The 20,405-nt window shown below is 40.4% G+C and overlaps 1 protein-coding gene across 1 annotated transcript; it reads right to left on the bottom strand.

Annotated features, from left to right (window-relative positions):
• Positions 1-1,172: 1,172 nt before the first annotated feature.
• LOC121186286 (phospholemman-like) lies at positions 1,173-13,330 on the bottom strand. Its single transcript, XM_041044974.1, has 8 exons — positions 13,108-13,330; positions 4,850-4,905; positions 3,970-4,002; positions 3,602-3,625; positions 3,206-3,280; positions 3,034-3,070; positions 2,818-2,861; positions 1,173-1,764 (listed from the first exon to the last, which is right to left on the bottom strand). The coding sequence occupies exons 2-8, from the start codon at positions 4,884-4,886 to the stop codon at positions 1,745-1,747; spliced, it is 270 nt and encodes an 89-aa protein (XP_040900908.1). The 5' UTR covers positions 4,887-4,905; positions 13,108-13,330; the 3' UTR covers positions 1,173-1,744.
• Between the last annotated feature and the right edge of the window lie 7,075 nt (positions 13,331-20,405).

Genomic DNA, 20,405 nt, shown 5'->3' with positions numbered 1-20,405 from the left:
CCGATGGCTAACTTGATGTTGATATCTGAGCCAAAAATTGCAGAGGGAGGGGTTTGACGGTTGGGCCTCACAATGTGCATCTCCTATTATCTGGAAAACGTAACCGCGGGACAGTTCTCCTAGGTTACGGTGATCCCTAGGTTTATGTAAGCCTATTACGGCCTATTACAGGTTTGCATAAACCGAGGGTGACTGTAACTCATGTTACCCCAAGATCATAGGCAGAGAGAAGCGATCAGTCAAGTCCTGCCCCTCCCTTCACTCGTCAGTGAAGTGTACTGCTGGCTTTAGGGAAACATAAAGAATGCAGATGGCTGGTGGACTGTGACTGGATGAGCATGAAAATAGAACACATATATATGCAGGCTACACATAACAGTGTCCACTGGATGGAGCCAGAGCATTTCTAAAAAACTGAAGAGCTCTTGAACGCAGACACTGAAACATGTCTGAGCAGAAAATGCACAGATGCATGAAGTTTTAATTACACAGATTTTTTTTCTAGTTGAAATGGCAAAAGCTGAACTGGGAAAAAAAACCCCATTAAACTCCAACTTAAAGCCCCTTAACATCCATAGTTTCACTGATTATGCCTGATCAGACCTCCTCTCTCAGTACCGACATTCAAAAGCTGTCAAAAGATGTAAAGTTTGACTTGATAGCTACACCGGCTGCATCACCTCTTTCCTAGATACAGTTGTTTAATGTTTATAATTCCCCTCCTTCCTTAGGCTCACCTCATTGTCAACAAGTATTATTACAGCATCTTCACCACCTGTTGCTGATTTATCATGTGTCGCCTGCACTCCTTTCAAGTTTTGTTAACAAGGTCAGGAATTCTGAATTGCTAAACATTAATATCAGCTTCCTTGCTTTTGTCTTGTAGTGAAATCTGCTTAACAATACAATGTCATACTGTTGAAATGTGGCCAATGTTCTGAGTAATAGCCCAGTTTTAATACATTGACTGGACATAATCTGGAATCACATTTTAATGACCAGTTTTAAAAATGTACAACTTGAAACTGAATAGTGCTTGAAGTAATACAAAGTCCATTAAAGCATACAACCTCAGTTACTGACCAAATTAAGCTGAAGATTCAGTGGATTTCACAATCAATGCACCCATTCACACACACTTCAACACGGAAAGAAAAGTCCATTGCTCATAGTAGTTTCAACAGTTGTTTTATAGAAACATGACAGATTCTTTCAGTATCTCTGAACAGTGCAATGCTCTACACTCCACCATAAAGCTGACAGATTATCATGAATTATCAACAACACTCTAATCACTCATGACTATGTGGTTTCTTTATATTTGACATGAAAGCACGGACAGCAAGTTAGGCTGGTCACAGTAAGCGACTAATATCTACATCAATGTTTACCTTACACAAACATTACAGGCAACAGAAGTAAAGTGAGACATTAACACAACCTACAATAGTTCTGAACAGACACTTAAGGTATTTTTTGGTAATAGGTTTGTGTTAGTGTTGTTTTGTCACTTTAAGTTGAAAAGTGACAAAAACCATGCGTACAAGGGTGTGTATGTCCGAGTGTGTGTGTTTGTGTGGAGGTGCAGGCCGCAGGACAGTAGCTCAGTTATCAGGGAGAAAGCATCACACCTTACAGCGGCTACACACAGACTACTTCCTGGGCATCACAAATCCTGCTGCTGATCCTCCATGTTATCTGTTGGTTGCAGGTTCGGGAAGTCAGTGTGCGCTCAGGTTGACCTCTAGCAGTCGCAGGCACGACCTACACTCACACACAGATAGACAGACAGACAGGAGGGTGAGTTTCAAAATTCAGCTGATCAATTTTTTTGCTCGAAAACGTGATGTAAAATATAATACACTAGGTTATAAAAACACAGAAAAACATGTTACTTTAAGTTGTTTTAGATTTCTTCATGAGATAGAGCATTAATACTCGGCCACTCACTCTCATATGATGAGTGATGGAAAGAGAGAAACAGTGTGTATGTGTGTGTGTCTGTGCCCAAGCAAGTGGAAACTGCAGTATGTCCCTGAAGGCTCCTGCTGAGTTGCTTACATAGTGCGCACACACACGCTGCGTTTTCCATATGGGTCACCTGTGTATTTCACCTACATCAAAGCTGCTGCATTCAAACTAGTCTGATTTTCCAGCAGCATCAAACATCAGCACAGTGTCATCAGGGGTTAAATTAACTAGAGCTTGGAAGTTACTAATTAACAACAGAAAGTCTGCATTACAAACTGAGAGTGAAAAACATGGGTGTCCTGAGTGTGACTGATCTTTTATGGCTACACCACCACATTAAATAGAAATGTTTGCTGTTGACACCAACCATCCCCTTTCCCTCCCTCCCTCCGCTCTGTGTCTGCCAGACACCCAGAGCTCCACCACCTGTTGAACAGTGAGCTCCATGGCATCTCAGTCCAGCACTGTGGGAGCTTTCCATACAGTGTGTGTGTATGTGTGAGACATGAGGCCGTTTACGGTGAAACAGATGGACAAAGTAAATATAACTTTAGACCTTAGCAGGATGTCAATAGGGTGATGAAATCTTGAATATTTCAGAGGGAAAGGAGCTGTTTATCTCCCTGCACACAAGTCTACATACATATGTCTGCAAAGACCATATAAGTTGAACTGGAAAGACAGGTGTATTTGTTTAGAACAAATGTAGAACAACAAGTTGCCCTGGTTGTCATGTAGTTACAGGTGATCCTCTTTTCTGTTGACATTTACAATAAACCATAACTACAAACACGCATATTAGTGCAACCTCAAAGATGGGGCTGCTGCGGGGCGAATAAATGCTACCTTGGTCGTTGAGCATCTGCTGAGCATTGCTTCCTGTCCTCCTTCTGCGAAAAGAAGCGAGGAGAGAGTGAGAGGAGAGAAAAGCAAAAGGCCTCTAGGATTTTCATCTGGTGCGACTTTGTTCATGAAAACCTGGTCATACATAGTGTTCTCACAACATTAAATTAAAATTAACTGGTCCTTGGGCTGAGTTTCCACACATGCTTTTCATGTTACCTCTTGTCCTGGTTGAACTTGCATCTGCAGTGGCCACCTACAACAAGAGAAAAGCAGCACTGACTTTCTGTCTGTCGTGTGTGTATTTGAGCTTTGTTTGACTCTGTTTATGACTATGCTTGTGTGGATATAGGGTGCGTGTGTGTGCATGTGTATATAATTTGCATCTTACTGAACAGGATGGTGATGCCAATGAGACAGAGGACGGCAGCTAGAATCAGGCCTCCAACACGCAGTCTGTGGTAGTCTGCACAGGCAGATCATGTTTACCATAAATAGAAAAACTACATCACAGTCAAGAAATGCTAAGCAAATTATCCCAGTAATAAACAATAAAAAAATATTATAAAAAAACCACATCGCTGTGTAAATAAGTGAGTTTTAAAAAGTACTAATTCAGCCAGCAGCATATATATTTACAGTATTAGTACAGTATGTATGTTTTAGTCTTCTCGTACACTTCGCTGCTGATGGAACATATCATCCTCCACTTCCATGAACTTATAAATATTAATGATGAAAATAGTTAAAAAGATGAGCGACAAAGACAAGAAAAACAATGGATTACCAAAAGTGAATGGGTCATCTTCCGCTGTAGGAACAGGAAATGAAAAGCATCAGTTTGAAGAGCAGAGAAATGAGGGCACACAGAAACATCCACATTTCAAACAGTGACATAATAAAGTCAAAAGTACAACGAGAGATGAGCATACACAATGGCCCAGATTAATCCCCTCACTAATGATTAACATCCCTGACAATCAGGTCAATACATTCCAACACAAAACAAACATTACGCTCAATTTTAACCAAAACCGCTGAGAAAAGTCTTTCTGACTGTAAAATGCAGAGGCTGAAACCTGTGTAACCGTACTGCTGAAATGATCAGAGAGACAAACGCAGGTGTTAGTGAGAGTGAAAAGTCAGTGTACTTACAGTTCTGTTCTTCTGCAGTCACCAGGGACACGACTGTTCAGAAGAGTTCAGAAACAGACACACACATGATCATAGTGAAACACAGCCTGAGGCATCTCATTTGGTTTAACTGAGTTCATGAAGGCTGGATAGAGAATAAAATCATTCACTTGCTGTTGCTTAACCAGAAAATATAGATATACAGGGGAAACACAAACATTCATTTACTTGATTTTGTAGTGGCTTAGTTTTCATTAAACTTTCGTTTTTCTGATACTTTTGTGGAAACTCAGGCAAACTCACAGGTCTCGTATTCAGAAGCACTGACAAAAGAAACCGTCAAAGTCTGCGAATAAAACACCTCTCAAAAAGCTCTTAAATCTCTGCTGTGTTTATTGGAAATCCAGATATGTTTTAAAAATGTTAAATAAACCTCTGTCTGTTTCATCTCGCTTCCTCCTGAACAACACCTGAAGCTAAATGTGGAAGCTGTTGCCTTCACCTTCTCAGCCCTGTAACTGCAGAGCACTTCATTTGCTTTGTGACACATAATCATATCAGATGTGCAGACAGTTTAAAATCTAGAGCGAAGGGGCAAACGGACGACCGGTGACGACTCATCCACCCTGCTGCCTTTTGTCTCCCCTCAGACATGTTACTTAAGAGCCCCAACAATATAAATACTTGAGCAATGCACTGATGGAAGACAGACCTTCAGAATGAATTTCCTTTATAAAGAGGAAGTGGTCATGAGAAACAGGTCATGAGCACTGATTTTACAGTGACGCTGTGGCTGACTTTGTAGCTTTTAAAAAGAGGAATTTACTAATTCGATTTTTTTTTCCTGTTGAGAAAAAAAAAACTGTGATCACGTTAAAAGACATTTAAGAGTTTTACTCACATGTGACCAACACCAAAGCACAGATCTTTGACATCATCAGGCTTGAGGCTGTTTACCTGCAGAGATAAATACAGACAGGGATATCAACAACAATATCACTGACAATTAAGAAGGCAATTAGACTAATGAGAGCTAATGATTTATATATGCGGCTTCATAATCTAACTCAGTTACCACAGCAACAAGCCTAATAAGCAATAAAGATATTAAAATGTGTATGACTGGTGCATGCATGCTGATTGAAACTTAACTGTGGCTTGCCATTTGAATAAAGCTCTGATTGTATTAACATTGTGTAAATAAAATGATCTCCAGTCCCAATGGCACAAATAATCAAATTCTAAAGTGAGCGTGCATGTTAGAAAGCTGATTACAGTACTCCAAACTGGCTCACACTGGCCAACAAAGTCAACAGAGGTGTGATGCAACATTTAGCCTTTCTGTGCTTTCTGAGGGGCACTAAAAGGATTTAAACACACAGAGACAAACCCTGTCCACCCCATCTGAAGCGCGCATGAATCTGATCGAATTTAGATCGGCATAAAGGGGCCTCTCCGGCTCTCTTTCACACTCACACTCACACACACAGAAACTTGATCTGATGTTGATGGGTACAAAGTGCTCTAATGGAGCTTTAACGGGAGAACTAAATCTCTCTGGGTAAGGCATTACACTGCTGCCATGTAAAAAAAAAAAGCTTCAATCTTCTTTCTTCTTGTTTCCATGTTACTCTTTACTGCAGGCTTATTAAACTACACATAATGTGCGTGACCATGTGCAAGTAGTTGCCTCCTGTGGTCGTCCAGATTCTTACTGGTTATAATAATATTGGTTATAATGTGGATGTTTCTAATTTTAAGTTGACCCTCATTGATGCAAACATTATGGACAAAATACTAGAAATGCTTCTAAATTTTCTTTCATTTGCTGGGAAAAAAAATCCATGATAATATTATTAAAGTACATTCACCCTTCCAGAGCTATTCCTGTCTCTAATGTTATTTTTATCTTATTTCTAGAGAACATTAGTGTACAGATACCGAACTTTGTGCTTCTTTTTTAAGTCAGTGAAGGTATTTTTTACTTTTCAAAACCTGATAACTAATAAATATGTCATGACTAGCCCCTAAGGGGGCTGTATTCAGAACCCTTTTGTTATGTTTTGATCTCTCTTTTGGTGACTTTTGGACTCTTGTTTAGTTTGTTTTGTTCATAGTTCCTGTTTTAATTTGAAATCATGGCCCTTGTGTATCTTGTCTTGTTTTACTTCCTGTCTTTGTCTTGTTTCCCTCCATTTGTGATTGTCTGCCCCGCCCTAATTGGTTTCACCTGTGGCCCATTGCCTTGTGTATTTAAGTCTCGTTGTTGCTGTGTTCTTGTCGGTTCGTCTGTTTCCATGTCTGTGTCCATACTTGAGTCTGCACCACGTCAAGTCCCTGTGTTTGTTCATGTTCCTGTGTCTTGTGTTTTCCCCTTTATGGACTTACCTCGGTTTCTTTTGTTTTAAGTAAGGACTTTTGTATTTTAGTTTAGTTTTGTTCCCTTGCCCTGGACTCTTCCAGTGATTTTGGTTTATTAAAAGACTTTTAGTTCACTCATTCTGCCTGTCTTTGGGGTTTTTGCGTTTGGGTCCAAGTCCTTGCCCCCCCGTGACAGTCAGAATTCTCTCATGACAGTGAGACTGAATCTACAATAATCACACTCATATCATCATTAATGAGCAAGTAGATTTCCCGTCAAGTATGATTACATCCCACGCACTGCCTGAGCTGCTCCACACTGCGTAGCTGCCATGTTGAAGGAGCAGCAGCAGAGCTAATGTGTGCACTGAGAGGAGACGCACCTTGGGTGACACAGGAGTGATTTTCCACTTACGGCACTTTTCCACTCAGAGCGCTCCACAGTGAAGAGCAAACACAGCCATTTCAAACTGGCGTTTACATAAGTGACAGATGTACATAAATATACACTATTTGGATGATATCAAATTAAAGCCAGGTTGCCCAAGTGACTGTTGAAATTCTGCAGTCTTCTCTGTGCACACCTGAGATTTATGACAATTCTGGGGAAAATTGGAAACGTTTTCTCATCTTTTGTCTCTTTTCCTATTTGAGAAACCCGATGCTACCTGAAGGCCACACAAGCGATCATGCCACAGTGTATTTGCAATGATCCAAGACGGTAAAAATGCAGTTTCAAGGGTTGAGTACCATCTAGCATTTTTAAGTGTCTGAAAGGGAAAACAACAGTGACCTTTGAGACTAAGCAATCATGATAAAAGGGGATGAAAATAAAACAATGTGTCTCCCTCTTCGGCTGGTGGTATTTGGAGTTTGGCAGAAACAGAGAAAGAGAAGAGCAGGACAGGCGCTTTTCTTCTGGTGCCTCTCCACAGCAACCCAAGGCGAGGCAGGGGGAATGTACAGGATGGGAAACAGGCCAGCAACCACTAGAGAATGGTTTACCTCAGGAGAAAGACAAACAGAGAGTAGAGAGGGAAGAGAGAGAGAGAGGATGAAGAGAGAGAGGGCAGCGGCAGTAACAAGAGAGAAAGATAGGAAGACAGGCAGACAGAGAGGGCAAACTGAAGGTGAGACTGCTGAAAGGTTAGGCAGAGAAGCAGAGCAAAAGGAGAGAGGACGGAGAATAAAAGAGGTGGCACCACCCTGTTCCTATCTGCAGGTCATATTCTAAAACAAACGTTGGTATAAGGTGGAGCGAGGACGTGAGTACTGGAAGTGTGTATTCAAATTCACATGGCTGGTAAAAAGGACAAAAGCACAGCACCCTGGTGCATAGGTAGAGGAAGGTGCATAACCTAAGCTTGCAAAGCTGAGTGCTCAGACTGGCCATAAAACAGAGCTATGCTTTCATTGAGGAGCTCCGCAAAACAATGGTCATTAACTGATCAGTCATGTTTTATAATTGTAAAGGGGTAGGTAATTATTGGGGAGGTTTTGATCAGTAATTTTATAGACAATTAGTCAAAAAATATAGACACATTAATTGATAATAAAGATTGTGGTTTTTGGCAGCACGTACATTACAATACTTAATATCAAACATCTGTGGTTCTTTGTGTCGTTTAGGCCTGCAACTCAAGATTTTCTTCATTGTTGATTCATCTAAATGTTTTGCATGAAAAGAGACTTAAATGATAAATCAATTATCAAAACAGTTGCTGACTGATTTTTTTTCACTCGATTAATTAATGAATCAGCTGCTTCAGATTTTAATACAGTTTCATGCCACATACACGTTTTACAAAACAAACAAGAACTAAGAGCCTCTGAAGACCCATATTTATGGGACAGTTTCTTTTGCCCTAGGCACAGCCTCCCTATGGAGCCACTTCTCCATCTCCGCCTGATCTGGGGATAAAGAGTTTTCTGTTCTGGCTCTGTCATGCTAGTCTGCCTGTCTCTGACTGTCCCTCGTTTTTTTGTCCTCAGCTCTTTCCGCATCCCTTTTTTTTGTCTTTAGGGCTGTTTTCCCACTTTTTTTTGTCCCTTGCTCTCCACACACTCTCTGCTTCTTTCATTTAGTTTTCTCTCTCTCTCTGTGCCTGATAGCCCTTCCCACTCACGCTAAACGCTCGAAGAATCGCCCGTTTGTTTTAAACCAGTTTCACACCCCTCTTCCGCTTATGTCAAGCTACTGTCTCCTCTCCAGTTCTCTCGAGCCTCTTTAAAGCTCTCCTCTGCTACTTCCCTTTTCTGACACACTTGTGCACATCCCTGCTCCTTCACCCACCCCCTCTCTTCTGCTTTTGTTAGGTCTTTTCCCATCTCAAGCTCACGCACTGTCATCTTCTCTTATTCTATCCCACTTTAATTCTCTCCTTTAATCCTCCAGTGAGGTTACACAGTAAGTTGAGGGGCTGTTAAAACAGTTACCACTGCTGATGACAGTCACTCCATCATTCACTCAGTCAGGGACCCATTTACAACTTACCTACCAGCAGTTTTAATATTTCAATTTTGTTGCAAAAAATCTTCAGAGACTAGATTTAAAGCTAAAGCAGTCTAACACAACAGTCCTGCCAGAAATCCTGCATTCATGAAGATTATAATGTTCCGTTTTTGTTGAAACTGTTGTAGAGAAGTACTGATTTAGCAGTATGATCATTTTGGAGGCTGCAGTTTGTGGTGCTCTTGAACTGTTTCTAATTTTAAGTGGACTCTCATTGATACAAACATTATGGACAAAATACTAGAAACACTTCTCTCCAAAATGACACTGAGTGTAAAACATCTCTGGCAGAAATCTTTTGAATATCCATTATCTTGGGATTTTTTTTTAATGCTGTGAGCAACTGAAATTAAAAACCATTTATGTCCATTGTATTGAGGTGGAGGCAGAAATCTCAGAGACACATATTTCAAATTTCAACAGACCAAAGATATCTGCGTGGCTATCCAAAGTAGACAGGAGTCCTTCTCTGGGCTACATGAATGTGCTCAGAAAATTTCATGGCTGCTGCCAAAGGTCATGAGGTCACCAAAAACATTAGGACTGGTCCTCTCTTGACTCTTCAGTCAGTTTTATAGCAATCTATACAGAAGTTAGAAATATCTAGGTATCGACAAATGAATGGACTGAGCAAACAACAATCCTATCCTGAAATCCTGCAGCTAGCAGAGCAACGATCAGTGTGGCTGCTGACTGTAAGAAAACAGGACAAAATGTCTCCATTAATCTGTAAACCTGAGTGTGAAACGACTTCTCTCTGTCACTTCAATAGACAAAACATGCAAACATGAATACACACACACACACACACACACACACACACACACACACACACACACACACACACAGTGCAGACATACAGAGAAAGGCCAGCAGTTGGCTTTGAACATGAGACAAGTGTTTACTACTCCTTTCTGGTGGCTGAGTGTGGTGGCACACATATAGATGCCCTTTTGAAAAGAGCAATGCAAAAAAACACAAACCTTGTTGGGAGCAGGTATCATATGAATCTATAATTTGACATGTACTATGTGTGTATGAGGAATTTACATTGCTCATAAAACCTAAATACACAGCGTGTGTGTATGTAAGTATTGTGACTTTTTGTGACTTTATCCCTGAAGCCAGATATTGTTTCTGCTTCCTCTGTTTTGTGAGCACATGACTGTCACAGTTATGAGATGTAGTGTGCACAAGTGTGTGTCTTTGTCTCTATTTTTCCAACATTCACACACCCAGCCCTTTGAGTGCTGGACACCGGTGTGTGTGTGTGTGTGTGTGTGTGTTCCTGTACTGAACTACAAAGACAGCTGCCTGTTCTCTGTGGAATTATTTATTCCTAAATTAGCAGCACTGGATTCCAGTGTGCAACACATCCTTTACGAGACACACACACACACACACAAATTTTTCTGACGTTGTCGGAGTCCGACTAACACACTCAACACTATGTGAATCATTTTCTTATATCTCAGCTGAGACACAGTTGAACTTACTGTAACTTGTTCCTCCCTTCACTTTACCACTCCTCTCAGGAATTTGTCATTTTACGACTCGAGTACATGATGTTTCTCAAGAGCTGAAAACTGAGAAATGTGACTGATGAAGAGCATGGCCTGAAATGTATTCCTGAGCTATTAAGGAGCAGATGTTTTTGGTCTCTGTGGCTGCTAGATAGCTGGGCGATAACAGATAACAGCTTCTGACCGAGGATGAGTCTTGCAACCAAAGTGCTGACCACATTAATGTGTAAAGGGGAAAAATAAGTGAGGGAGACAGGAAGGAGACAGAGGGTGGGGAATCAGAGGAGGCAATGCACTAATGAAGAAAGGGGGAAAAGGGATGGAGAAAGAGAAAGAGGGAGGAAAGTACAAACAAGATATCAAGTTATACGAGCGAGCAAAAGACAGGGAGAGAAGGAGGAGGAAGAACTCAAGCCTGAGAGAATGACAGAGGAAGGCAGGAAGACAAAGGAGAGTGCAGTTGGGAAAGAGAGGGAATGAGGAGGGACTCAAAGAGACGGACAGAGGGTAAGAGGGAGTGGAGCATACTAGAGCCATGAGTCACACATGGTAACCACAAGGCTAACAGAGAGCAGCTAGCAACAGAGTTCAAGCAGCTTGCTCTGCAGTTAAAATGAGCAGATAAAAAAAAAAGAGGACGAGCACATTTCTATGGAAAACAATTAGGGCCACACATTTAAAAAAAAATTGAATTCTGACTTTAAAGTTGTTGTTTTTTTCTTTTTACATGTGGCCCTAATCCTCTTCTCTTAATCCTGCTCTAACTTACAAGTATCAACTATAATAAATTTTCTATAACATGAGATGGCTACATATTTGTATGTATGTATATGTGCATGTATAATATTGCTAGGAGCTGTAAACAAACACGTGTGGACTGGTTAACAAATCGGAAATGATTAGCTGTGTCTCTGCTGAGCTGTAAATAGAGGCTTTGTGGTGACATAGAGAATGAAGTGAAGGTCACAGCCACATCCCTGGTATAAAATCAATGTCTTCTTGTTGAGGTTTCTAAATTTGCTTCTGTGAGCCAGCGAAACAATGTGAGGAAAGGTGAGGAGAAAGTGCATCTCACCTAAGAGCATGCTCTCTTTCTCCCCCCGTCTCTCTCTTAACTGTTTTCCCCTTCACTCGTTCTCTTTTTTTTAAGATCTGTTGTCGTGTGAGGCGAGGTGAGGACAAAGAGCCAAGTCTGTCTCACCTGAGAAAGGAAGGATAGCTCTGTCTATTGCCACCTTTGTTCACCTTCTCTCCATCTGTGTCACCCTGTAACCTCGCTCATCTCTCTTTTCTTTCTCTGAAAAACTGGGCTTATAGGAGTTGACACGTAATTATAATTTTGAAAAAATTCTGTTGTTTCTCCATGTACATTTGTGCTGTCACTCACTAATGTTCAGCACACACTGTTTTCTTACTGTCTCTCCGCTTGGTACATCATCATCAGGACCCTAAGCTCATAATATAATGGTGCTGAAGGAATTAGTCAGTAATGCATCAACAGAAAATCGATGGCTGACCATTTGGCAACCAGCTAATTGTTCATTTAGCAAATAACACAAACCTCTCCCAGGTTACAGCTCTTCAAATGTGAATATGATTGTTTCCTAACATTGCATTCAGTATCTTGTGGGCTTTCGATTGTTATCATAACCAAACTGAAAACAAATTGCATGAAACCTAATTAATTAACTCATTCAATCCACTGAATGATCAACATGTTGACATGTAGTCATCTCCTCCTTACTGTTCTATATTATACGGAATATTTTAACAGCTCCTGCATCTGTCCTTGTCCCAATCAACACTTGGGTCACGTAGTAGCAAACTGTTATCACCACTGGCCTTATCAGCTGGCCTTTTCACAAAACACACACACACACACACACCTTACAGACTGTGCTCAGTAAACCATGTAAGAGTATGACAATATATTGAACAATTCCACAGCAGGAGGTCTTCATTGGTACTGGTGCTAAAATGTCTCAGTATGCTATATTTTAATCATTTGACACCTGCCACGTGTCCACTCTGCTAATACTGTTTATTTAATGCTATTTGTTTGAAAAACATTACAGAGACCACATCCTGGTCTTAACAACAAACACACACTCAGTCTCGTCAGCTTCTTTCTCTTATCTGGTGGGTTTAAACACGGACCAAAGGTACACACACACACACACACACACACACACACACTACAACCTTTTTATGTCAGTCTGTTTACTTTAAATCTACTGAGTATTTTTTTTAATCCAGTAAAAACAGCGTGATCAAAGCGCGTGAAGGAGGACTCTATCCCGGGACGTTACGCACGTTTGCCCGTGGGCGCGTGCCTTCCCCATTGTCCTGGCACTAGTGGGCTCGAGGGGAAATGTCAGCCATTATTAATGCTATAATAACATAACAGGATTATGACTTATGTTGTATTGGACTTTCACATTTTAACCATTGAAAGTCTTTTCTCTGGAAAAAGAAATAGCGTTTATTTATTTTCTTCCTTTTTAAAAAAAAAAAGTTTTTAAGTAACTGAGCCAGTTAATTAAAAAAATACATCGATTTAACAACACTTTTCTAGCGTTAAATGTTGGCCTGTCCTTAAAATGAGCCTACCGTGGCTAAACTGTGCTTCAGTTGCCTAAAGAGATGCGCACCAGTATTTTAGAAAAAACTTGAACTTCGTTAGAAAATGTCTACAACTGAAGAAAACACTTGAGGAGTCAATCTTGTGTGAAATCTGAGCGAATTTCATTGTTCAACACTTACCTCTGACAAGCTGAATTTAGCAGAGACAACAACGAGGAACTGTCTCACAAGCAGACGGGTAGTGACTCAAAGAAGTGACTTTCCGCCACACTGCGCCAACACCCTGCCTTCACTACTGTCACACTCAACAGGTTGGCTTTTTTTTTTTTTTTTTTAAGAAAAGGGGGCTGAGTTTAAAAATCTGGAGTTTTATTGGACACTCCTGATCCGGGGTCGGTTTCTGGTGTCCAACTGGCAGCTGAAGAGCAGACGGCTGGAGAGTAAAGGGGCGCGGAAGCTGATCCAGAGTCAGGGATGAGAGCTGGGAGGAGGAGTGGAGCTTTAATGTTTGCTTGTCGAGAACGAAGATGTCGAAGTTTGTCGAGTTCGGCCGATTTACCTTCACTCTGGGAAGTAAATCGTGTGCAGTTAAGAGGCATAACACAACAACACCGTGGCTGCAATGAAAATAGATATTATTTATCATTTTGTTGTATAATACTATAATATACAGTACATGTAAACATAATAGTGATAGGGACTCGATGGAAAAGTTATTGGAGATCAATAACTGCCTTTTCAATCACTGAAACAAAGGTCATTAGGGGCCATAGAATAAAACCATTTAATTTGCAGTTAAAAGTGTAAAAGCAATAGTGAAATACTACAGTTTTGGTTTAGCATATAGTGACATTTATTTAAATTCTGGATGTGCACACCAAAAAGTTCCTACAGATTGCTCCAGCAGTTGCTGCTGAAATGGTTGACCACAGGTAATATAACTCTACAGTTTATCATACGGCAAAACATGCAATGATATCTAAACATCACATAATGTTCCTTATAATGCCCCATTTCAGAAGCTTATACAACATTATGGAAGTGACAAAAATAAGCAGCACACGTGAGACAGACTAAATATGTTGTGCAGGTCCATGTGCGTTTATAGTAACAAATATCACTGTGAATATAAAGTACAGAAAGAAGAAGAAGTGTCCAAAATGGAAACATTTTGAAAACAACAAATCTTTGGAAGGGGGGGAGGGGGGTTCATTCATTTTTCTTTTCTCTTATGACATGTCAATCCATGAGCCTGCTTTCACATCTTTCTCAATTTCAGGACCAGCTCAGTTTTTTTTCTTTTTAAATAAATGGTATTTCTCTTAACAGGTCTGTACAAGTTTAACCATCTGAGCTGGCGTGTTTCCCCTGACCCCCCCCCACACCCCCTCCATCACCACACACCCGATCCCTCCACCCATTGTCAGTCAACTCTTCTCCCTGGATGAAACCGGTTTGTCAGGCACGGTATCAGATTTCACTGTCATCTTCCGCATGTCTACAAGGTAAGGCCAAAGGGCGGGGCAGCAGTTCACATGGAGGAAAGACAGAGACAATGAGAGGACTGAACCACATGCTAAAATTCAGAAATTCACAAACATGCACTGACACAATTATCATTGAATTTTAAGAGGAAAAAAGCAATTACTTGGCCTTTCTGGAGCACTTGTTATCTGTGAAGGCAAAGCAGGAAGTGTTTGTGAGGTTACACACACTGATCATACTTATTCTGGCATGGCTCCATCATTTTCAGTTTAGTTTCAAAAAGATTTTATTCACCGTCGCAGTATGAGTAACAAATGTCTTTTGTTTTAGTCTCAACTCATTTACGTGTTAACCATCGTGGCTTATGAACCTGTGGGATTTTCAGCACTTACAAAATAAAACGCAGACTCCTCCAGCCACCAACAAGCAGGCACAGACCAAGCCTCCAATTCGTAGCCTTTCATAGTCTGTTAGACAATTAATGTTAGAGACAAAGAGGGTCCTGGTGCACTTTAAATTCCAAACAAACATATCTTAAAATAAGGCACATGCAAGTGATTATCTGATACTTATCTTTTTATAATCCATACAAATGAGTGACAGTAAATTTTATTAGGAGAAATAGAAGAGGGCGTCTGTACTTACTGTAAACAAATGGATCTGTGGACAAAACACAATAAGAGAGGAATAAATAAGAAAAGGGAAACGAAAATTCATGGTTATTATTTATTATTTAATGAAAAACAAGTGGCCCTAACAACACATTGCTCCAAGTTACTGGGTTACATTTCATTTTTTTTTAGCATCCATTAGGGGATGGTAACAGTAAATCTGCCTCCTTGATTCATTAATATCAAAGGTGGCTGCCTTTTGCAAATAATGCCATGGTAAAAAGATATTCACAGGTTTGCTGCCCCAAAACTAGAGCAGTTAAACCTTTGTTTAGGTAAAAGTGGGTTTGTCAGGTTTATTGTGGAGACAGAAGCAAGTAATATGGTCTGGTTTCTTCACAAACCAGTTCCACAACAAACCAGTCTCAGGGCAAGAGAAGGGGAAAGTAGAGCGTTGGCCTTACTTGCTTCAGTTTCCATGAAAAGGGTGGAAAGCACTGCAAGAAAGTCAAACAAATAATATGTTAATTTTGTTGAGTGGGAGTCATCTCTGTGTACAGGGTTAGGGTTAGGGGTTAGTCAGTGCCTTGCCAGACAATGGGTCACCTCACAGTCAGCACTTTGAAGGAAATAGAGAAGCTGCTCTTAAAATAAATAAAGAAACAAACAAACAAACAGAGTGAGAGAGCTCAGTACAGTGAGAGAGCTCTGTCCACATGTGTGATCTGCTTTGGTGCCCTTTATGATTCATGCATTACAGTTAGTTACTGTAGTCTGCTGTAGGTACACTCAGCTATTCAACCCGTATGTGACACAGTCTCATTTATAAGAAATCCACAGACTCATGTTTTTAGAGCTACAGCATAATTTCAAACTGCTTGGTTTTCAGTAATAGATGCTGTAAGTGAGAGCAGCAGGATCTCCCAGAGAAAAGAGAATGATTCGGGACCTTGAGACCACATAAAATATTATTCTTGTTTGAAGCTGACGCTCAAAGGTCTATTTTTTTTCTCAGTTCCATTGGACTCATTTTATACAGGACACTGGTGACATGAAATGATGTATGCACATATTTTCTTTACCTGCCATGACAGCCACAAGAGCGAGATGTCCCATCTTCAACACAACTACGAGTCAGAAAGAGAGAGAAACAAGTAAAGAAAGACGGAGAGAGAACATGATTGTGAGAGAGAATAAAAGAGACAATGGAAGAGCGAAGCGGGTACTTTTTCCCATCACTTTCCCTCGTTTCTCACACACATGCACACAAGGAACAATGTACACACTTCTCCCTCTCCCCAGGAAGGATGTCCTTGTGGTGTGAGAGGTCAGTGTCTCGTCGGCAGGGATGCGTTCTGGGTGTTTGGAGAGTAAACACCGGATCATTTTTTGTCTCGGGGTGAAACCCAGCAGGTCTCCAAACAACGTTCCATCAGCCTCCCCTCACACCGCAAAAAAAAAAGCCCCTCATTGCATCGAGCTGAACACTGTCACGTGCTTTACAGTATCTGTGAGGAATTTAAGTTTCTGAGCTGACCTTATCAGTTTGATGTATGTCTATGTTTTTCAGTGACTGTCCAGTTTAGTGACAGGGCAGTTTTATTAGCAAGCTGAATACATAAAAGACATTTGACTTGCAGTGCTCTTCCTTCTTCTTCTGCAAGTAACTAACCAAACTAAAAATACAGCATGTATCAACCATTAAGATTTTTTTTCTAATTGAATGGGAAAACTGGACCAGCATAAACATCATTATGTAAGTCACCATCACCTCTAACTGACCTTGGACACCCTTGAACCTCCATGTTGGTTAGACCCACTGCATTTAGGAATGAAGTGTTTTTCCTTTCTTATTTTCTGCTTCTTTCTGACTCAAACTGGTTTTCCATCCACAAAGTCAGCAATAGTTTCAAACCTTTTTTCAAACCTGTTTATGCCATGTCTGACGTGAGGATTCAATACTGGCTTGATGCATTGTGTTTTTTTTTTTTTTTAACATCTTAGAGAGACCTGTTATCATGCCATTTTTGTTACTTCCATCATGACCTTTGTCAGAGGATTGCGCCCAAGTATCAGTTAGCGTGACATTAGTCAAGGTCAGGCCTTTGTCTTTCAAATCTCATGTCTTAAAGTGCCTCCCACTTATCAGGTGACAAAAGAGCAACAAACAGAACAGAAGAGATTTTCTGCTTTGGTGAAGTAATTTACAAGACAATGTAACTTTGGCCAGTATCTTGGAGGTTACTGGCCAGGGTCAAAACTGGTACATGTCGGTGTCCTTAACATCTCAGTGCACTTTCAACATTCCCTGAATTCTTGTTAACTAAATCACTGAAATGCTGGACGTCTTAAATGTTTTCAAAATAAACTGACAAGACGCAAAGAGAGCAAAATGGAAGACTAAACATTAATCAGCCCATGCACCATCATGGGTGTGGTTTCACATGTACAGAGTTTCATAAATGATATCTGTGACATCTCAACCTTAATTCATAATCACAAGCATTCTTGCTGGTTAATTTGCTTTAATATTTCTTCAAATTCTACAGAGACTTAAAAGAATAGTTTTCAAAGTAAATTCTTCAAATGACCTCAACCTGCCACACTGCCCTCTATGGTCCATAACACTATGTCCTCTCACTAAAGCACTAATAATCATTAGGCCTCAGATTTTTACACAAAAGGTGACCTTGACCCCAAACCCTGATTCCAATCCTGCCTTGCTCCACCATACCAGTACTTACCTGAGCTGATGGATTCAGACGCAGAGGAGTGTGTGTGAATGTTCCACGGCACTGCCTGGTCAAAAGTATGTCTTTTCTATTTCATCTGAATAAGTAGTGACTGCTCCTCCTCTTTGTTTGGGATATAAACTTTTGGGTGAACACGTGTCCAGTGTGAGACAGTTACAGGGGAGATGCACCGATGTATATACAGGAAAGGAGTGGCAATGTTATTCCATAAACATCAGAGTGTGGGCGCACACGCATTGTAGAGGGAAAGACATTTGTAATTTGCCTCTGACCATTCACTCATCCTCTGACATTTGATTTTACACAAAGACACAGATGCAAATAAATATTTTTAGTGTTAAATCTTCAGTAAGACTGGTCTGACACACCAGTGACAATTCATTAAGTCTTTACACAGTGTTTAAACAACATGTCAAAGTAGCAAAATCAGAGTCATGTATTGTCTTTGTGGCTCTGTCTGCTAGGCCACAGGGGAAATCAGTCAATGAAACTATGACACAGGGAAAAACTAGGAGAAAATAAAATGGAATGACTGATATCTGTCTGATATTTTGAGGGTTTAGTGGCCAAAACTTTACAGACAGCAAAAAAATTCTCCGTTCTTCTTCTCAGAGGCATTCTTAAGTGTTCAATGAGACAAAGAAGGTGTGTTTGTGTAGTGTGTTTCTCTTCTCCTTCCTTTGTTGTTTTGCTTTCTCTGACATGGCCGCCACTGACTTTGTTTTTCTGCTCTCTGCTCCTCTGTCAGGTATCCCAGGTATCCCCCAGTGCCCCTCTCCCTGTGGAGGAGTTTGCACTGTGTTGGTCTGATGGTTGACAGGCATTTTCCTTTGACCACACCTGGGAAATAGGGACAGATTTGATTTATCTTTACTTATCAGGATTCATTCACTTCCTGACCTTGCTTGAAAGGGACTTTTTAAATTGTGAAGTGCTGTCTGCCTACGCTTACGTCATTTTGATGCATTTGAGGCCGACACAGCTGAGCAGGTGTTTAACAGCACAGTTCTGTTTATCTCACAATATATGTCGGTGGGTATCTGCGTAGGTTTGTCAGTGTTGCCTGTATCTTTGTAGATGCAATACATATGCGCAGAAACATGTGAGTGCATTTGTCACTGTGACTATTTATAACTTTTCTTGTCACATACTGACAAAGTCAAGGCATGTATCAGCCTCTTAACCAGGGATATCACTGTGAGGACAGAGGAGAAACAGAATGACACAGACACAAAGAGACATAGTTCGATGTGTGTGTGAGTCTAAGTGATAATATAATAATTTGACAGCTGAGTGGTGACCGGTGACGACAAAGCAGAGAGATACAGAATAATGTTAGAGTATTTAAAGCTTTACAGTGGCTTCTTCAGTCCTTGTGAATTTTTCACATTATTTCACACTAATAACTTCATTTAAAAGTTTTTTTTTATAGAGGAATTTGATTTTATTCATCTACACATGATATCTAAACAATACTTAAAGGTTTTTACGATTCTATTAAAACCTGAATGCATGAATTTCTTCACCTTGGTTTAAATCCACTTTGAAAAATCATACATCTGCAACCCACAACATGGACAGAGTACAGGACTTTTTAACCACACTGTATCTGTGTGTTTGCTGGTGTCATGTGTGCATGACCCTCCAGTTGCCCGTAACATTGTTTGTGAGGTTAAATAAAGGTCACTTTGCTCCGTGACAATGGGACGTCACAGACCGATTTAGACACTACACAGAGTGGATCCTCAGTGGTGTTTCTCTCAGTATATGTGCAAAATTACAATATTACTTTCCTCAGCGACACATCAGCTACTACTGATCATTTTCACATTACAGTATTAGGGACAGGTTAATATAACATTTTGCATTTCCTTCACTTCGCAGGAAATACTTCATTAGCTTAAACCATGGTCACAGTTCTCAGATGACAAACTGACACCTCTATTTCCTATTGGCTGTAAGTCTATCACTGGTTGACATAAAACAAAAACCTAAGTAGAAAACAGTTTGAACTTTGTTGCGTGTGTGGTCATCATGCTTTTCCGCATTTGTCTTTTTTTTAATGTGCAGCGCAGGAGACGTAGATCAGATCTCACATGAGCACAAGAAACTCCATACATACTCTTTTTTTCAGAGGATGTAATCAGCACTGCGAGGAACAAAATCCCTCTGACGTTCATCCATTTATTTATTTATCTTTTTTGCCTCATTGGTCCATCACGGATGTTGGAGGATAGAGGTTAGCTGTAGGGCAGTTAAAATTATTCCAAAAGTTGTAAAAACTGATCACCTGCTCTACCACTAACACTGACTTATTACAATCAACCTGTTATTTTTTAACCATAATTGTAATAGTTTAACCGAAGTTTCCTCAGGTATTGATGGATGTAGCAAATTAAACTGATTCACGACAGTTAAAGGTCATCTTGAGAACACACACTGAACAATGTAGGTTATCAGTGGAGACACACACACAACACACACACACACACACACACACACACACACACACACACACACACACACACACACACACACACACACACACAGTCACACGTAGACACATTCACTCACACTCTGTTATGGTGGTATTCAGGGTGTTTGTCCGTAAACAGCAGAACTGAAGGTC

This window comes from Toxotes jaculatrix, chromosome 8 (genome assembly GCF_017976425.1).
Source record: "Toxotes jaculatrix isolate fToxJac2 chromosome 8, fToxJac2.pri, whole genome shotgun sequence".
In the NCBI taxonomy this organism is placed as follows: domain Eukaryota; kingdom Metazoa; phylum Chordata; class Actinopteri; family Toxotidae; genus Toxotes; species Toxotes jaculatrix.
The sequence above is the reverse complement of the archived record's forward strand: the minus strand, read 5'-3'. Positions and strand labels throughout refer to the sequence as shown.